Source organism: Symphodus melops, assembly GCF_947650265.1.
Source record: "Symphodus melops genome assembly, chromosome: 4".
NCBI lineage: Eukaryota > Metazoa > Chordata > Actinopteri > Labriformes > Labridae > Symphodus > Symphodus melops.
This window is the reverse complement of record NC_136694.1, coordinates 23,169,461-23,184,780: the sequence shown is the minus strand read 5'-3', so window position 1 is coordinate 23,184,780 and position 15,320 is coordinate 23,169,461. Positions and strand designations below refer to the sequence as shown.

Here is a 15,320-nt window from a genome sequence, read left to right as displayed (position 1 = left end):
TTCCCCCTTGTCTTTGTCAGAGTCAGAAGTTGAATAGCTGTAGTGATTAGCTGTCAAGGCGATGTCACCAGGTGACCATTGTTGTTATGAAAAGCATATCTGTGAAGGGTTATTAGGACCGTTCTGAAGACATTTGACATTTTGAATGGGATTAAATTGAGTGAATGGGACTTTTAAAAAAGATTTGCTATTTTGTCATTACTGTGGTTTTGTAACTGAACAAAAGCAAAATGGATTTAAATCTTTGGGTCAAGATCTATTGACACAGCTTTCGTAATCTTTTTTCCTTCGGTTATTTTCTCCTCTTAAAGTAAATTAGATTAAATGAAGTGTTTTTATGAGGCCATGCCAGGAGTTAGAGGTAATATCACTTTAAAAGCTTTTTGATGTTAGGCAATTTTTGTGCCTCATTTTCAGCTTCCTGTCTTATTAGTTTTAACATATTCACTCTGCATGAAAACACTTGCTCTGTTGGCTCTCAGACAGAAATATTAAACACAAGCGACCGACTTCTACTTGCAAATCCAAATAGATAGAAATGCAGTTTTAAATATCTAGGATCTGAACAGAAGAGACATGCTTAACTTGCATTGCCTTTCGGTTCGGGATTTGAATTTGTGTTGAGTCGCTCAGCTCCTCTTGAACTGTCTTTATTGGTTAGTGGGACTTTTGTTTTCTAGAATAAGAGAAAATGAAGCATGAAGTTGCTCCTGCTGCTTTGTCTACAGCGTATAAATGTTTATGAATGGGATTCACATTGAAACCTCTGCCATCAGTGTGTAAATGGGTAGGTATGACCTGCGGTGTATAGGGATGTAACGATTCACTAAACTCATGATAAGATTCACAATACTGGGTTCACAATACGAATCTCTCACAATTTAATTTAATCCAAGAAATAACATTCAGAGAGCAAAGAGTTGGTAACATTGCAGCCTGTCACCCTGTCCTCCATTGTTCCATCACTCCGTCATGCTGGACATAAAAGTCTTAACTGCACAATACGTTTAAAATCCTGAAGTGGAGCAGCTTGTGAAAAAACGGAACCCCTCTGTATTGATGTCTTCCTGACATTATCTCATTATTTCTCTCTTTCCTCTCTCTGCTCCCTCTCTCACAGCTCATGCCAAATAGTGCCACGTGTGCTGATCTTTCTGTTAAAGTGCTGTAGTATCTGAATGAAATCATAAGGCACATTAACATAAAAGTCCCCTCTCATTAAATGACAAATGTCATCACTGTAACAGATGCTGCAGAAGTGTTAAATATTCAGGCTTCAGGGATGTATCTGTCATCGTACCTTTTCCAGGCTTTTGAATGTTCAGCAGCAGTCTGATAGATACTGTGCCCGCTTGTCATCAAAAGTGTCTTCATGCTGTCTGCTCGGTGTTTGCAGGAGAAATATCCAAAATGTCAAATGTTCTCAATTCTTTTGGGCTGTCAGAGTAGTGGCAAACAGCAAAAAGCTACGAGCTCGTAACCAGTCTTTCTGAAAGGTATGAGCTTTATTGTTGGAGCATTCTTTAGTAGATTTGTTGAAAGTCTCTTTACGCCATGAAAGGGATGAAAAATCTCATACTCTGATCAAACAGGCTCTCAAATACCTGTCCAGTGATAATATTTCCTCAGCATGAAAAAAGGATGACTTGCCCACCTGCCTTCATGCTTGCACAAGTCCACAGTCTTCATTGGGCTCGCCAGCCAGCCATGTGATAAGTGAAAGCTATCGAGCTACTTGTACATGATTAGCATCACATGGATGACGATGAAGCAAGGCAGTGTGCAGGTTGAACATTTTTTGGGTGATATATCCTCTCTTAATCAAAGTAAAATGTGCTTGAAAAGCAGACTAACCTTGAGTCAACAAGTTCACCTCAGACAGTATGGACTGACTTTACAGCATATTGTGATTGTTATCTGCGCCATTTATGACATCACTTTTTATTTATGTGTTGTCGTAGGTTAGCTACAGAAAATGTTGTGTTTTTTCTGATTGGAGGCTGAGAGGTAAATGGCAAAGATGCTGTGTCTGCTTGTGGGTCTAGACTACTTATATTTTATTCATGTGTGTCTGAGTGGAATTTGTATACCTGGTCCCGACCAAAAGCAGGTTTTATTTAAACAGCGGCCATTTTTGAAAACTTAAACCTGAGTAACTATTAGTGTGTTGTGGTGCATTTCAGATGATTATAATTATTAGCTGCACCTGCTTGATGTCTAATGTATAACCTACTTTTTTATACCAATCCTTATAAAAGTTCGTCTGTGCCATTTTCTCAGAAATCTGTGAAATGTGAGAGAAGTGAAACGTTCTTATCTTCAGCCGTGGAGCCGATTGAGGTCAATCTGTGATTTGCTGCTTTGGCCCTAGGGACTGGCTGTGATATCACCGAAGGGCTTACAGTTTCCCTCAGCTGCCTGTGTTGTATAGATCTTCAACAGTTTGTCTTTGCCTCCTGCGATAGGACATGATATCAAGTGCACCGTGTTGATTTTTTATCTATTTATCACACACTGTGGAAAATAAGCGAGACGGTCCCCCCTCAGGGCTGCACATGATTTATTCTCTTCATCTCCAGCTGTTTAAAAACAGAAAACACTGTGTTAATGGGGTTTTACTGTTCACCTGGTGTGATGTTACGGAGATGAAACTACCTATCAGCATGAGGCCTGCCCCGGCTTTACAGTCATGATCATCAGTCAGAGTTGTCAGACGACATGACAATCAAAAAGTCGAATGGAAACTTCTTTGTAATGCCCCTCTTTTTCTTTGCTCTCAGAGTGATGCATTTCAAAAGCATAAGATGGCAGTCCGTGAAACCACCAACATTGTTCAGGCGATAGTTTCCCATCAAGAGTGAGATGTTACCCTGCAGCTTGTCGGCCGTCTCACACCTGTGGTTTCGGTGCTTTCAGGGGCCTCTGAGAATGTAGGAAAATGCTGTCAGTCTTAAAATTGGAGCTGCTAATGCAGAATCCGTGAGCAATTTTCAAAGAGTCAACGAGTTTAAAGGACCACATCCTTTTAAAGGCCACAAATGGAAACAGAATGTGTCGGGGCTAGTTATGTTACGTTTACTGTGATAGTGATACAAATCACTATACTGGCTTCACAATAAGATTTTTCCAATTTTTGTGTGAGGCTGTTAGTGACCCACTTTCAAGTGTTGGATAAGAGTGGCCTCGTTAAAATTGTATTTGTGATGCTTTTATTTTGTTATTTTACTGCCTTACACTCATTCCTGGTTTGAAAACCAAAATGTCTTACTTCATAAGAACGCTGAGAGACCTCCACTAAATGGCAAAGTAGTAAATGAAAACAACTAAAAGCGCGATTGATTGAAGAACACCCCTCTGACCTTCAAAGCAGGTGTGGAGATACTACTTGGGACACGTAAATATGATAAGGAAAGAAAGAGATCCTAGTGTATGCTACAATGGCAGGTAGCAATTTTGTATAGATAGAGAAAAATGCTAAATTGTCGACAAACTTGACCCCCAGGTATCATCTGTGTGGAAACGCAGGCAGAGCATTGCTGCTGGCACCCTGACTCTATCCAGCTACAGATGTAGGGGGCATGAAGATAAAGACAGAACACATCCTGTTTAAAAGGTTAAATCCTGATTCATTTTTCACTTCGTGTTTTGGAATCATCCCGTTATGTGTATCGATTTTCCACTGCCTCACGAAGTACCGTAAGGCCTCTTCAGATGAACGACTAAGACACGCAGCCTTTATTGTAACTACATTAAGGGGACACTAGCTGGACATTTCTGGCTAAAAAAATCGCTCTGGATAGACTGGTTGAATTTCTCTCTCCAGTAATTAATGCGGTTTCCAAACCTAAAAAAAGGCTAAGGTGCATCAAATGATGGCTCTTCTCCATGTCTCTGATAGATTAAAAGACCTACCAAACAAATTCTGTCTCCCAGGTGTGTCAGTGTTATCAAGTGAAGCCGTAAAGGGTACTGAAAGACATGGCTGGAGCATCAAGACAAAGGGGGGACAATGATACAAATAGAGATACCACACTGCTTCATTTCTTCATGTTATTTCATTATCAGTTCATCTGCTGATTACATTTTTAATTCATAGTTTTTCTGAAGTGAGCATTAGTAATTATTCTACATACCTTCAGTCACTCATGTTTGTCTTGATCTTACTTATTAAACCAATTAACTCTGAACATGTATAATAAGTAATGACATAATAATGACATTGTTGTGTCTGTTGATGGCTTATTAATGCAAACATAGTTTGTTTTCATCACTTGCACATTTATGCCTGTGACTATAATTTCCTATCTGTGTGTTAGAGAGAGAGAGAGAGAGAGAGAGAGAGAGAGAGAGAGAGAGAGAGAGAGAGAGGAGAGAGAGAGAGAGAGAGAGAGAGAGAGAGAGAGAGAGAGAGAGAGAGAGAGAGAGAGAGAGAGAGAGAGAGAGAGGAGAGAGAGAGAGAGATGAGAGAGAGAGAGAGGAGAGAGAGAGAGAGAGAGAGGAGAGAGAGAGAGAGAGAGAGAGTGTAATATCATTATCTCTTCTCTGATTCCTCTGATCTGCTCAACAGCAGCTCCTGGGTTTCATATTCCCCCTCCATCGCCATCGACCACGAAAGACGGCTGAAGAGAACAGTGGATAGTGATCCTTGTTTGTCACACTTTCTGTCTGTCGTTAATTCATTTCTACCTGCTGGGCTCACATCTCATCGAGAGAGACAGGAACATGTTGTGCCTGGAATCTTCCAGGAGGCATCAGAGGAAACGGTTACCTTGTTAAATTCAGCCTGCAGGGAGAAAAAGCATTTTTATGTCAAATTCTACAGGTCGAGGAAATCGCAACTTTCCTTTGTGGCCTTTTCTGGATTAACGCTGAATTTTCCGGAATCTGATTCACAAATGACTCGTAAATAAAAAGAACAAGAAGTTGCCGCTTTGCAGGTGATAACAAACTATGTTCGAGACAATAATTACGTCCATTGGAGGCGCTGTGGTGTAGTGCAGAGGCTGTGCTGCTCCAGGTGGGTGTCTTGGTTTTGAATCCGACCTGTGGCATGTCATTCCCCACTCTCTCTTTGATTTCTGTCCTCTATCCACTGACCTGTCTCTGTAATAACCCCCCACCCCACCACCAAAAAAAACCCACAAAAAAAACCCAGTACTGTCTTCCATGCACTAGGACCTCTTCAGTTCCGTCTGTCTGTGATTGTACATATTCTTATCTTTAAAAGTAAGGAATATAAATGGTGGACTTTAATTATTTTTGTCAAATGTTTTTAGAATATTGCTTTTCCATGAGTGTTTATCTCTTACCCCGGCAGCAGTGGTAAAGTTATGGTAACCTCAGTTTAGTTGTGAGTGTGCAGGAGTGTGTTCAACTTGATAGAGCATTTATTTTTTCATCAGTTCCTTCAATAAAAGGGACTCTTAGAAAACCACAGAGACGGGAGGACGAATTTTTGGCTGCTGTTCAGCCTAGTGACCTTTCTCTCCACTGATACAATAAGGCAGTAAATATTTTACAACTAAATCAACGCTATTAATCGTAAACAAAGTATTTTATGATCTAACAAATCAGGACTGCACGCTTTTTTAAATGCATAACATTAAAAATAAAAAAGTAAAAAACATGTGCCGCTACGCACATGAACCGTAACTTTATTTCCCACATTTTCCAATCAGTGTCCATTTCCATTAGACAGGTGTGTGTCCTGTTTTATCTTTGATGGTGCATTTAGAGGAGCTGGGGGTCTGTTTCCTGTCTGTATCTTAATGGATGGGGTTTTTTAGAGTTAGAGGGTTCACTGTAAAAAACGACAAACGACATGACTGTGTTTTTTAACCCTGGTTAATAATATCCAAATATTGTGAGGGACATATATGTAGCCATCACATTTTATTTACCTTCAAGTCTTTTCAGTATTATGAAGGTTGATTTTGTTTGTGCTTTTTTTTTTTTTTAAATGGTGCAGTTTCCCTTTAATTCAGCCTTGACGACCAGGGATAGACAACATATGAGCTCAACTCTTCTTTAGAAAAACACAGATTGCAGTGCTGCATATTTTATGTTATATGAAACACATTTAAAATCATATATTTAACTTATGGTGTAATTGGTCAAGCTACTTGCATGTGTGAAGGCAGCTGTTCTGTATTTAAAGCATTTTCTGTTCTAAATATTCATACAAAATACATGATATTATTTTTTTAAATTATATTTTTTCCCTTACTTTTTTGAAAATTGTTTTGACTTATTTGATTTTTTTTTTTCAAGCACAGAGATTTCCTTTTTAAAAGCTCAGCAGTTTTTAAAGAAACTGGGGATGAACTCAATCAAATCAAAGTTGATTAAAAAGCTGAAAACAATAAATGAAAAAATACCACGACACAACACTTCTTGAGAAAATGATCAGCATTGAGGAAGCTTTACGAGTCCTGTTGAGTTGTGAGAATCTTGCACATCTACTCACTGCAATCCAGAAACATTTTGGCCACACGTTCTTATCACCACAGAAATTCTTCAATATTTACAAACCATCATGCAAATCAGCAAATTAACTGTAGCTGAGAGTCGGTTAAAAACTTCACACTTGTGCTTCTGCTGTCTGTCTTCCTGAAAAGTCTGAGCAGGGAAAAATGTTGCTGACAGCTTAAGTCTGAAATTGGTCCAGAATAATTTGAGACCCCTGCTGCTAATCCTCTTGTGATCAACCTTTGGATGCTGAGCCAGCCTTTACAAATCATTAGCTTTAAACCAATTTACCTCGTGTTAAAGATGTTTTGAGCTTGTGCCTCTTTTCCACACAAACTTTGTAAAGAGCTTATGTTTAGGGAGAAAACTTACTTAAACCCCTGTGCTGTTACATTTGATATGTTTAATGGCTTTCAAAATCAGCAGCTCAGAGATTCATGTGCCCTTTTTTTTTTTTTTTTTTTTATAAAATCATGCACAACTTGAAAACAGACGAGTTTCAACGGACATCCTTTGTTCACACACAAACACACTGCTCTAGTGACGTGAGGACCGAGAGTGATGCTGTCGGAAGTGATTATACAGCTGGTTTCCTGTCCATGTTTTTAGCAGTTATGAGACGTCAAAGCTGCAGGGGAAATGTAGCTTAAGGTCGGTTGCAGACAGACTGCTCGTAGTAGCAGGTTGATATGTGAGGCGTTTTACAAGGCCATGCTGCTCAATGACAGGGCTGCATACCTGAAGAAATAATCCCTGGCATTTATGAAAGCGTAAGTAAGAACATGCTTCATACATAAAACATGCAGATCTAAGTCTTTAAAACGGTGGTATTAAAGTGATGTTTTAATGACTGTAAGTGTGCTAATAGACTGGAAAGGACTGGACTTTGACTTTGTTTTTTGTCGCTGTAATAAAATAACAGTACATTGTTTAGTGCTTAACATAAGTGGTCTGAATGAGCTGAAGGATGAGTAGATAGAAAGATAGTTAGAAACTGCACAGTATGTTCCATTTAGTCTCTATTTAGTGTTTACATCTTTTATAGTTAGTTTCACATATATGTTTTTGCTTTGGTCATGTTAATTGATAAACCGTTGGTTTTTTCCTCCTCTACAAGTTCATATTTAGTAATTGCCACTGAGTCACGTGTGTTGCATTCTCACTGAAGGAGTACAAAACAACAACAAAACTATAGTGGGTTGTTTTTGCTTTTCTGACAGTGACACTTTCAATAGAAAAAAAAAAAACACTAATAGAAAAAAAGCAGGACTTTTGTACATGCTGAAAGAAAGCTTCAGTCCATCAAGGTAAAAGTGATAAAAAAGAAAAGAAAAGCAAAATCCCCTCCTCAGGTCTCTTACTGGCCTGCTGCTTCTTTCTTTCCTCTTTATCAGCGGCTTGTCACACTAGCGTCTACCAGTCACATTCAGGAAGCGGTTAACCTTGTTTGGAGGATTTGAGAGAGCACACAAAGCAAATGGAAAAATTCAGACTGCAACCTGTTGGGACACAAATAAAATTGATATATAACATTGCCTCCATTCTTATAGAACCATAGTTGTCTATTTTCCCTGAACCCTCAAAGCAGTTTGTGTTGTGTGAATGGAACTGTGGAGCTGTTATGAAGATGACATTTGCTTTCATTTCTTTTTCACCTTGTTGTGTGGAACAGAAACTTATCGACATTGTTGGTGCTTAATTGACATCACATGAGCAGTAATCAGGTACAAAGAGTGAAACATTTTGAAAAAAATAATTCAGCACTCGTTTGGATGATGGGTTGGTTGGTTTCATCTCCTGTCTCTTAAACTAGGCCACTAAAACACATCTCTGTGCACTTTGATGTGGTGCATCAGACTGATGCTGACTGTTGAATGTCAATGTTGCCTCTGTGCATCTTTCCAAGAATTTACAGAAGTTTTATACAGCATCAAACTACTTCCACACTGCTTTTTATTTGCTGATGTATTTATTGAAGTTGCTGGTTGTAAAAGTTTGTGGCTGATATTTCCACGTACCTTCTCCCCTTCTGTGTCTTCTTACCCAGACTTTCGAGAGCTAACAGAATGATGAAGAAGATGGTGATGGGAGGAGGCCACTTCGGAAGGTGCAGCCCTCGCTAGATCCTGATTTCCCCCCCCAACTTCCCCTCTCCAGCTATCTTCCATTCTACTATCCCTCCCCCTCCTCCTCCGGGCACCATGGCCAACCACCTGGAGCTGATCCAGGAGCTTCAGCAGCTGGACAAGGTGCCCAGTCTGGAGAGGCTGCGAGCGGCCCAGAAGCGGCGAAACGCAGCAGCTGAAAGAGATGGGCCGTGTACGAGAAGGAGATGCAAAACAAGAAGCGGAAGGGCCGACAAGAAGGGACGTAACGCCAACCTGCAGCAGTCGGACATCAAGAGGCGAGTGTCGTTTGCTGCCAGCGTGGCTCTGCTGGAGCGTCAGCCAGGAATGATCCGGATGAAGGTAAAGAATGTTTATGGTTCTGGCAAATTAAAAAAGGTCAAAAGTAGATTTAAGGACTCACAAAGTGACCAATACAACCAGAAAAACAGCCACTGTAGATTTATAACAGTGTAACAAGGCAACGCAGTGAAAGTATGTGCCGGGATTTCTCTCTAAAAACTTAGAGTCCAACCAAGCACAAAGCTCAGTGACGCCACATTTGAATAATTACTCTAATTTCAGCCTCACCCCGCTTCTTTAGCGAGATACAAAATGCCAAGGTCAGGGAAACGATTAGCACGGCCAGCGTTCTTACACTGCCTCTGGAACTTAGTCCGTTCGAGCTGAGTCCATTTGTTCTGCTCAGAGAATGTTTATCATCGGGAAATAATAGAGTTGTCACAGTGAGATGAAACTCTGCCAGTCTTTTAATTAAAATTTCTATGGATGGTGGTGCCCCCCCTCCCCCCCCTCCCCCCTTGGAGATAATAATTGTTTTTCTCCAGTCCCTCGATACTGTGCTGTGCTAACAGTGTGTCAGGGATGCAGGAATGATAACAGACTGCTTATCCTGTTGATATGACATCTAATTTATCTTCACTTTAACTTAAAATGACAATGAAGTCTTTTCATAGGAACACATTTGAGCCCCCTCGTTGCTCTGCTGTACTTTTGTTGGATTTTCAGGCTGTTGTTACAGAGATAAAAACATATACATATATACATATGCCTTGGGACTGTTTTGAAACCAGCACAGAGTGAGAGTCATTGGAAGTGACGGGATCTGTACCTGTTGGATTTTACCATCACGACTAAAACTTAAAGGTTTGAGGTCCAGCAGCATGTCACTTATTTAGGTAACTATGAAAGCTGTTCTCATTTTTTAGACTTTAATCAGTCTATTGAGTCTCCATAACACACTCAGAAGGAGTCGGTGTTCTTTTGTTATTCTGAGAAAGTCTGCTGAGCCTCTTTTCGTCCCTGAGCCAGGATGTTGAAGCTGTTGCTGATCATGAAACTGTTAAGATGTCTTCGTGAAATCACATCAAGTATCTGTCATTATGCAGCGAGCATGTTTTCATACACTTACTGTCATTTCCAGGAAATGTGTATGCATCAATCTCTTATCTCATGACAGGATGTTGATAAACTATTTGTCTATGGTACTGTCACTTCGGTGCATTATTGTCAACATATTATCTTGTTGTCTTCATTTTCAGGATCAGATAAGCACTAACGTGGGAAGGCGTTAATATGTGTGTCTGCTTTTTATCCAGGAAATCTCGAGTCTGCAATCTGCAGGAGTGCATGAAATCGATTTGACCTTGACAGTAGAATCTCTGCGTCTTACAGGCCATCTGGCTTTGAAGTTACTAATGACATCTTGATCACTTTGTTTTTCATTCATTAGGATAAACACTTTGAGATGTACCTTCTCATTTTCCAGAGATCCTGACAGTGTTCACAATCAGTGTAGAAGGGTTTTCTGGCAAAACTTCACCAACAACCAAGGTGCATGGAGAGTGAGACCACTACTCAGGGAACTTACAGAAATCTCCTGAAAAACTCAGGACATTTCCCAGAGGCGCTGTATATATATTTTTCATTTTCACTCTGGATGATATCTAAATAATACAAGAGCGCTGCTCCGTAGATTCTCCAGACCGAGCTGTTCACATAAGCTCCTTACAGCTGGACTCAGGGGGTTATGTCTTCATACCTGCCTGACGAATCACATTCACCCTTCTGTCAGCTTCACTTTTGAGCCAATGTGAGCATGCAAAATTAAAATGTAAAACGTTACACATGCTACATTATTTATGTGCTACCTTTATCATTGTGGTCATGTTAGCATAGTGACGGGAAACCTCACAAAGCTGGACTTTTTGTTTCTATGTAGCGGCATCATATCAATGATATGTCACACATTTGGATATTGCTATGCTTTGCCTATTCATATAAACATCAATAATTAAGCAGTTCCAAACCATACTTGGACATGTAAATGATAACCAGGGTCATTTAGTGTCAGCATGACTGTTCACTTTTTTTTGCAATTTTCACACAACCTCTATAAATAAACCCACAGTGCAATCACTGGACACATTGAGGACAGATTTCTTTACCCTGGTTTGAAGCATGACTGATACACCACAAGCTTTGCCAGTTTTGCTCTCACTGCAGACAGTGCCAGGACGCAGAAACGTCAGCATTCAGCGCTGTTTAATGAGGGTGACCATGAAAGGGGCAGAGAGATAAGAAGAGAGGGAGTCAGGGTGTAGTGTTGCCCACACAGCTCCAGTGGCAGCTGGCTAGCTCTGCAGCCTGATAATCTCCTCTCTCACTCACTCTGGTCCCCAAATGCTCCTTCAAGCATCATGACTCTACACGCTATGCTGCTCCAGGCACGGTAGTCACACTCTATGGGCTTCTTTCACATACAATTTAATGTGACATCGTCATTGCACTCTCTGTTATAGTCACTCTAAAGGAGGTTATGTTAAAACAGAAACCAAAATAGAAGGAAGACAATGATGGAAACAAATCTGAGCCTCTGAGGGAAGCTGCACAACAACTCTGACTTTGTCTGCTAAACCAGAGCTAATGTTTAGACCCAAAATGTGCAAAAACAATGAATAGCAACCCCCAAATGAAGAGTTTTTTTAATCCAATAAAGGAAGCCATCTATGGCTTCTTTTTCCTGCATGAAGAGAAGTGAAAGAGCCAGGAGTTAAAACATCAACACAAACTCTGACCTGAGGCTGACTCTGCCGGCGTCCAGGCTTTGATAAAATGAGAGCTGGAAAGGCTGCACTTTCCTCCAGCTTAATCCCTGTTTGGCTGTATTGAATCAGAGGTTTCCTGCATCTTCTCTGTGGTTGCAGTCAGCATCATGCGGTTTGACCGGAGGCGATGTGTGTGAGCACACACAGTGTATGTGTATGTGTTCATTGGTATGCATGTTCTCCAGACAGAGTGTTTGCTTTTAATAAGCGTATTCTAGTCTTATAATGAAGACGTTGCTGAACAATGCATGTGTGTGCATGTTTTGAATCTCGTGTTTGAGTGTGTATATCTGTTGTGTGAGAGTGCGACTCTTTCCTCTCCCTGTCATTATAACTTCCTCGCTGGGAGCTGTGGGAGCAGGACTCATCAGGCCGTGAGGAGATGCAGATATATTAAAGCCGCAGAGGACACTATGTCTACTCGAGCTGAAGCGTTTGTGTGTGTGTGTGTGTGTGTGTGTGTGTTTCATGATGGAGTAAGCAAACAAAGCAGCATGGCTTTTATGGATATATGAGAAAGCATGAATATTATTGGGATAATTGTATGTAATGTCAAAAAATAAAGAACATTTTTTAGTTGTGCATATTAGTCACAACGTTACAGTTTATCAGTCTGTCGCTGTCCTGCCATCTTTTTCACCTGAATCAAAATAATTCTGATTAATTCAGCCGAGGCTGCTTCACCTGATTGGCTGAATTACGTGTTTACATGACCAGTTTATGTACAGTAGGGCCCATTTCATAACCTGTCTGATAGGTCAAATGTCCATTGATAAATCTGTCTTTTACAGTTGTTTCCCTGCGACTGTTAGTTTTCTGAAGAGGATAAAAATTAATATTCTTTGTTGAGCCTTGGTAGGTTGGAAAGGATTAGATGGAAAGGATCCATTCCTTTACCCTCCGGCTGCCTCCATCCTGAACCCTTGCCCCGTCACCTGTGATGAGAGTGATGGCTGTGAAATTACAGTGAAGCACCTCAATGTCTCTCTCTGTGAGCATCTCGCTGCCTATTGAGGACTGATAGTTTTCTCTTCCCCAGAGAGCTGCTATTCTGCAGAGAGAAGCAGCCAGTGGGTCAGAATGGGACAGGCCAATACACGACACACACACACACCCACACCCACACACACACACACAGTATGGACTGACCTGTCGATTCCTCTTAACATCGCTGTGTAATCTGTAAGTTGTTGTCCAAACAACTCGGATATGATTTGAAGGAGCAAAATAAAAATGGAAAATGTGGAAAACTGAGAAAAATGTGAACAACTTAAGTGTGCTGAGAGTGTCGGATGGTAAAAGGACTTTGCATTTGAGGCAATTCAGCTTCCCTGTGTTTTTTGGTATGTATGTATATTGAATATTCATATTACATGATTAGTACACATATTCTTTGTAGCTTTCAAGGCTTTTAGCCCGTGTAAAACTGAATTTACCTAGCGAAGGTCAGGTGTTTAGTTATTATAATATTTTGGAAACCGACCATATGTGGGGCAACAACATTCTGAGAACAAAAAGTGTTTGTAATTGCTTCAGTAGAGTGACTCGGCTGGCAGCCATGAAACAGGCTGTGAAGTGATCCATTGGGTTACTCTGCTTGATCAAAGTATGATTCCTACAGAAGAGAGAAACTATTTGAGAGTTTGATCCGTTTGTTATTAGATAGATAGATTGATTGATTGATTGATGGATTGATTGATTGATTGATCTACCAGAGCAATGTCCAAACATGTTGAACCTAGTAGCCATGACCGAGATCATCTCAACATTTAGTTAAGTTAATGTTGAACCCTTCAACTTATGAGTATGGCTATAAGTAGGCAAACATACTATGGATGGAAACGTGTTCAGTAATCAAAAGAATCAATGACCAACACAGAGTTCAGGTTGCTTCAGTGAACAGAAACGGACAGAAATTGTTTTCACTTCTAATTGGAAGCCCCTTTTTCCTTCAGCTACAGCAGCCCTTTGTAAGGGGCCAGCATAGCAAGAAGAAGAGCTAGTTTGTGTGACATGTTGGACCATAGCTGAAGGTGAAAGCTTTGTTTTTTCATGGCCACACTCAAAAGGCAGAGCAAAAAGCCTTCTGTCACAGAAAACGGTGCTATAATTGTTTAAATATGGGGATAACAGGAACATTTTCAGTTAGTCTATCCAAGAAGATGGGTAATAGGGTTTCACTTGGTTTTCAGAAGAAATGACAAAGAGAGCTGAAGAGAAAATGTCAGACCATGGCTGCTTTCTAACATTTAAAGCTCGCTGGTTGTTTTATAAAGTGGGTTCTGAATGTTGATTTGTCATTTTTTGGAAAGCTAAACAAACACTGCCTGGTGTTGATTCTGACTTTGTAAAGAGGTAACAGCAGCACTGTATCCAGTAGGAAGATCTGATTGAGTATGTCTGTGCCTTCAAATGTTTCACACAGCTCCTTGCTCTTGTTTGAATGGCCCTATATAAAGCATAAGTTTACCAAGTAAAATAATTATGAAGGTGGTAAAGTGTGTGCTATTTCAGTTCTCCAATGAAAATATAACAAAAAATAAGTCATACTTCTACATCTCTACAGATAGATAGATAGATAGATAGATAGATAAATAGATAGATAGATAGATAGATACTTTATTGATCCCGAGGGAAATTCAAGCAGTACAGTAACACTTTTAAATCGTATCTTCTCAGACTGTCAAACCCGTCACTACATCCTCCATCAGGTGTGAAATGTAGTTGTTTCCAGAGGAACATTTTTGAGGATTCATAAATGTTTCAAAAGAGAAGATCTTTCAAAAACGATGAAAAAATGCAAAGGCAAGTTAAGACGGACATAAAAAGAAGGAAGATGCCCTTTTGATTGGACATGATTTGCTATCCTAGATAGCTGTGAGTCTCAAAGCTTTTCATTGTGATTTAAACCAAATTGAATCAATCAGATATGAATGGCATCATATAAAACTGTGATTCCCAGTGTTGCGAAATATCTGGACTCAAATTCTAACCAGTAAATAAATGTTGAAAATCTCTTCCAAAAACATTGATAACGCCTCTGGCACCAATGATAAAGCCTGTAATAGCTGCTCCTCCTTCAATCTGTCTGTTGTTTATAGCTGTATGTTTTTCCCACTCTGGACTCTATTTAACCACCCACTCACATGGAAACACCCTGCACACTAATTGCTGCTTATTCCCCCTTTAAAATCATAGCTTGTAACTTCATGTTTGGGAAGCCTAGCTTCAAATCCTTGTTCCATTTTTAGCTTTGTGGTTTTTGCTTTCGGTTCACCGCCTGTTTTTCTGCCATATCATCATCATATAAACACGAGGGACGAATAACTCCTGATTCAGGATTGAAAGATTCTCTGGCAGCGATGAGTAACGCCTCTCAGAAGGAAAACTCACATGTTCTGTCTCCTTTTCTTCCCTTTCTAGTTTCTGTGTGCAAATTAGGTCTCGCAGGAGCTTTTGTCTTCTTCTGCTGTCTTATTAGAGAGGTAAGGCCTTCTCCTCAGAGGCCTTAGATAGGCTTAGCTGCTCCCAGGCATATGGCAGCAGCAGAGTGGCATTAAAGAGACACACGAGAGCAAAGAGAGAAGAAGAGGCACAAACAAAAAATACATCGCAATAG

The 15,320-nt window shown here is 40.2% G+C and overlaps 1 protein-coding gene across 1 annotated transcript in view; it reads left to right on the top strand.

Annotated features, from left to right (window-relative positions):
* The window catches only part of ppp1r16b (protein phosphatase 1, regulatory subunit 16B), a gene marked incomplete at its 3' end in the record, with an annotated part of 77,182 nt that overhangs the window by 19,446 nt on the left and 42,416 nt on the right, over positions 1 to 15,320 (top strand). The window contains 4 exon segments of the mRNA XM_079341086.1: positions 8,516 to 8,771; positions 8,774 to 8,821; positions 8,823 to 8,907; positions 8,910 to 8,936. Coding sequence (XP_079197212.1) covers positions 8,670 to 8,771; positions 8,774 to 8,821; positions 8,823 to 8,907; positions 8,910 to 8,936 — 262 coding nt within the window. The 5' untranslated portion in view covers positions 8,516 to 8,669.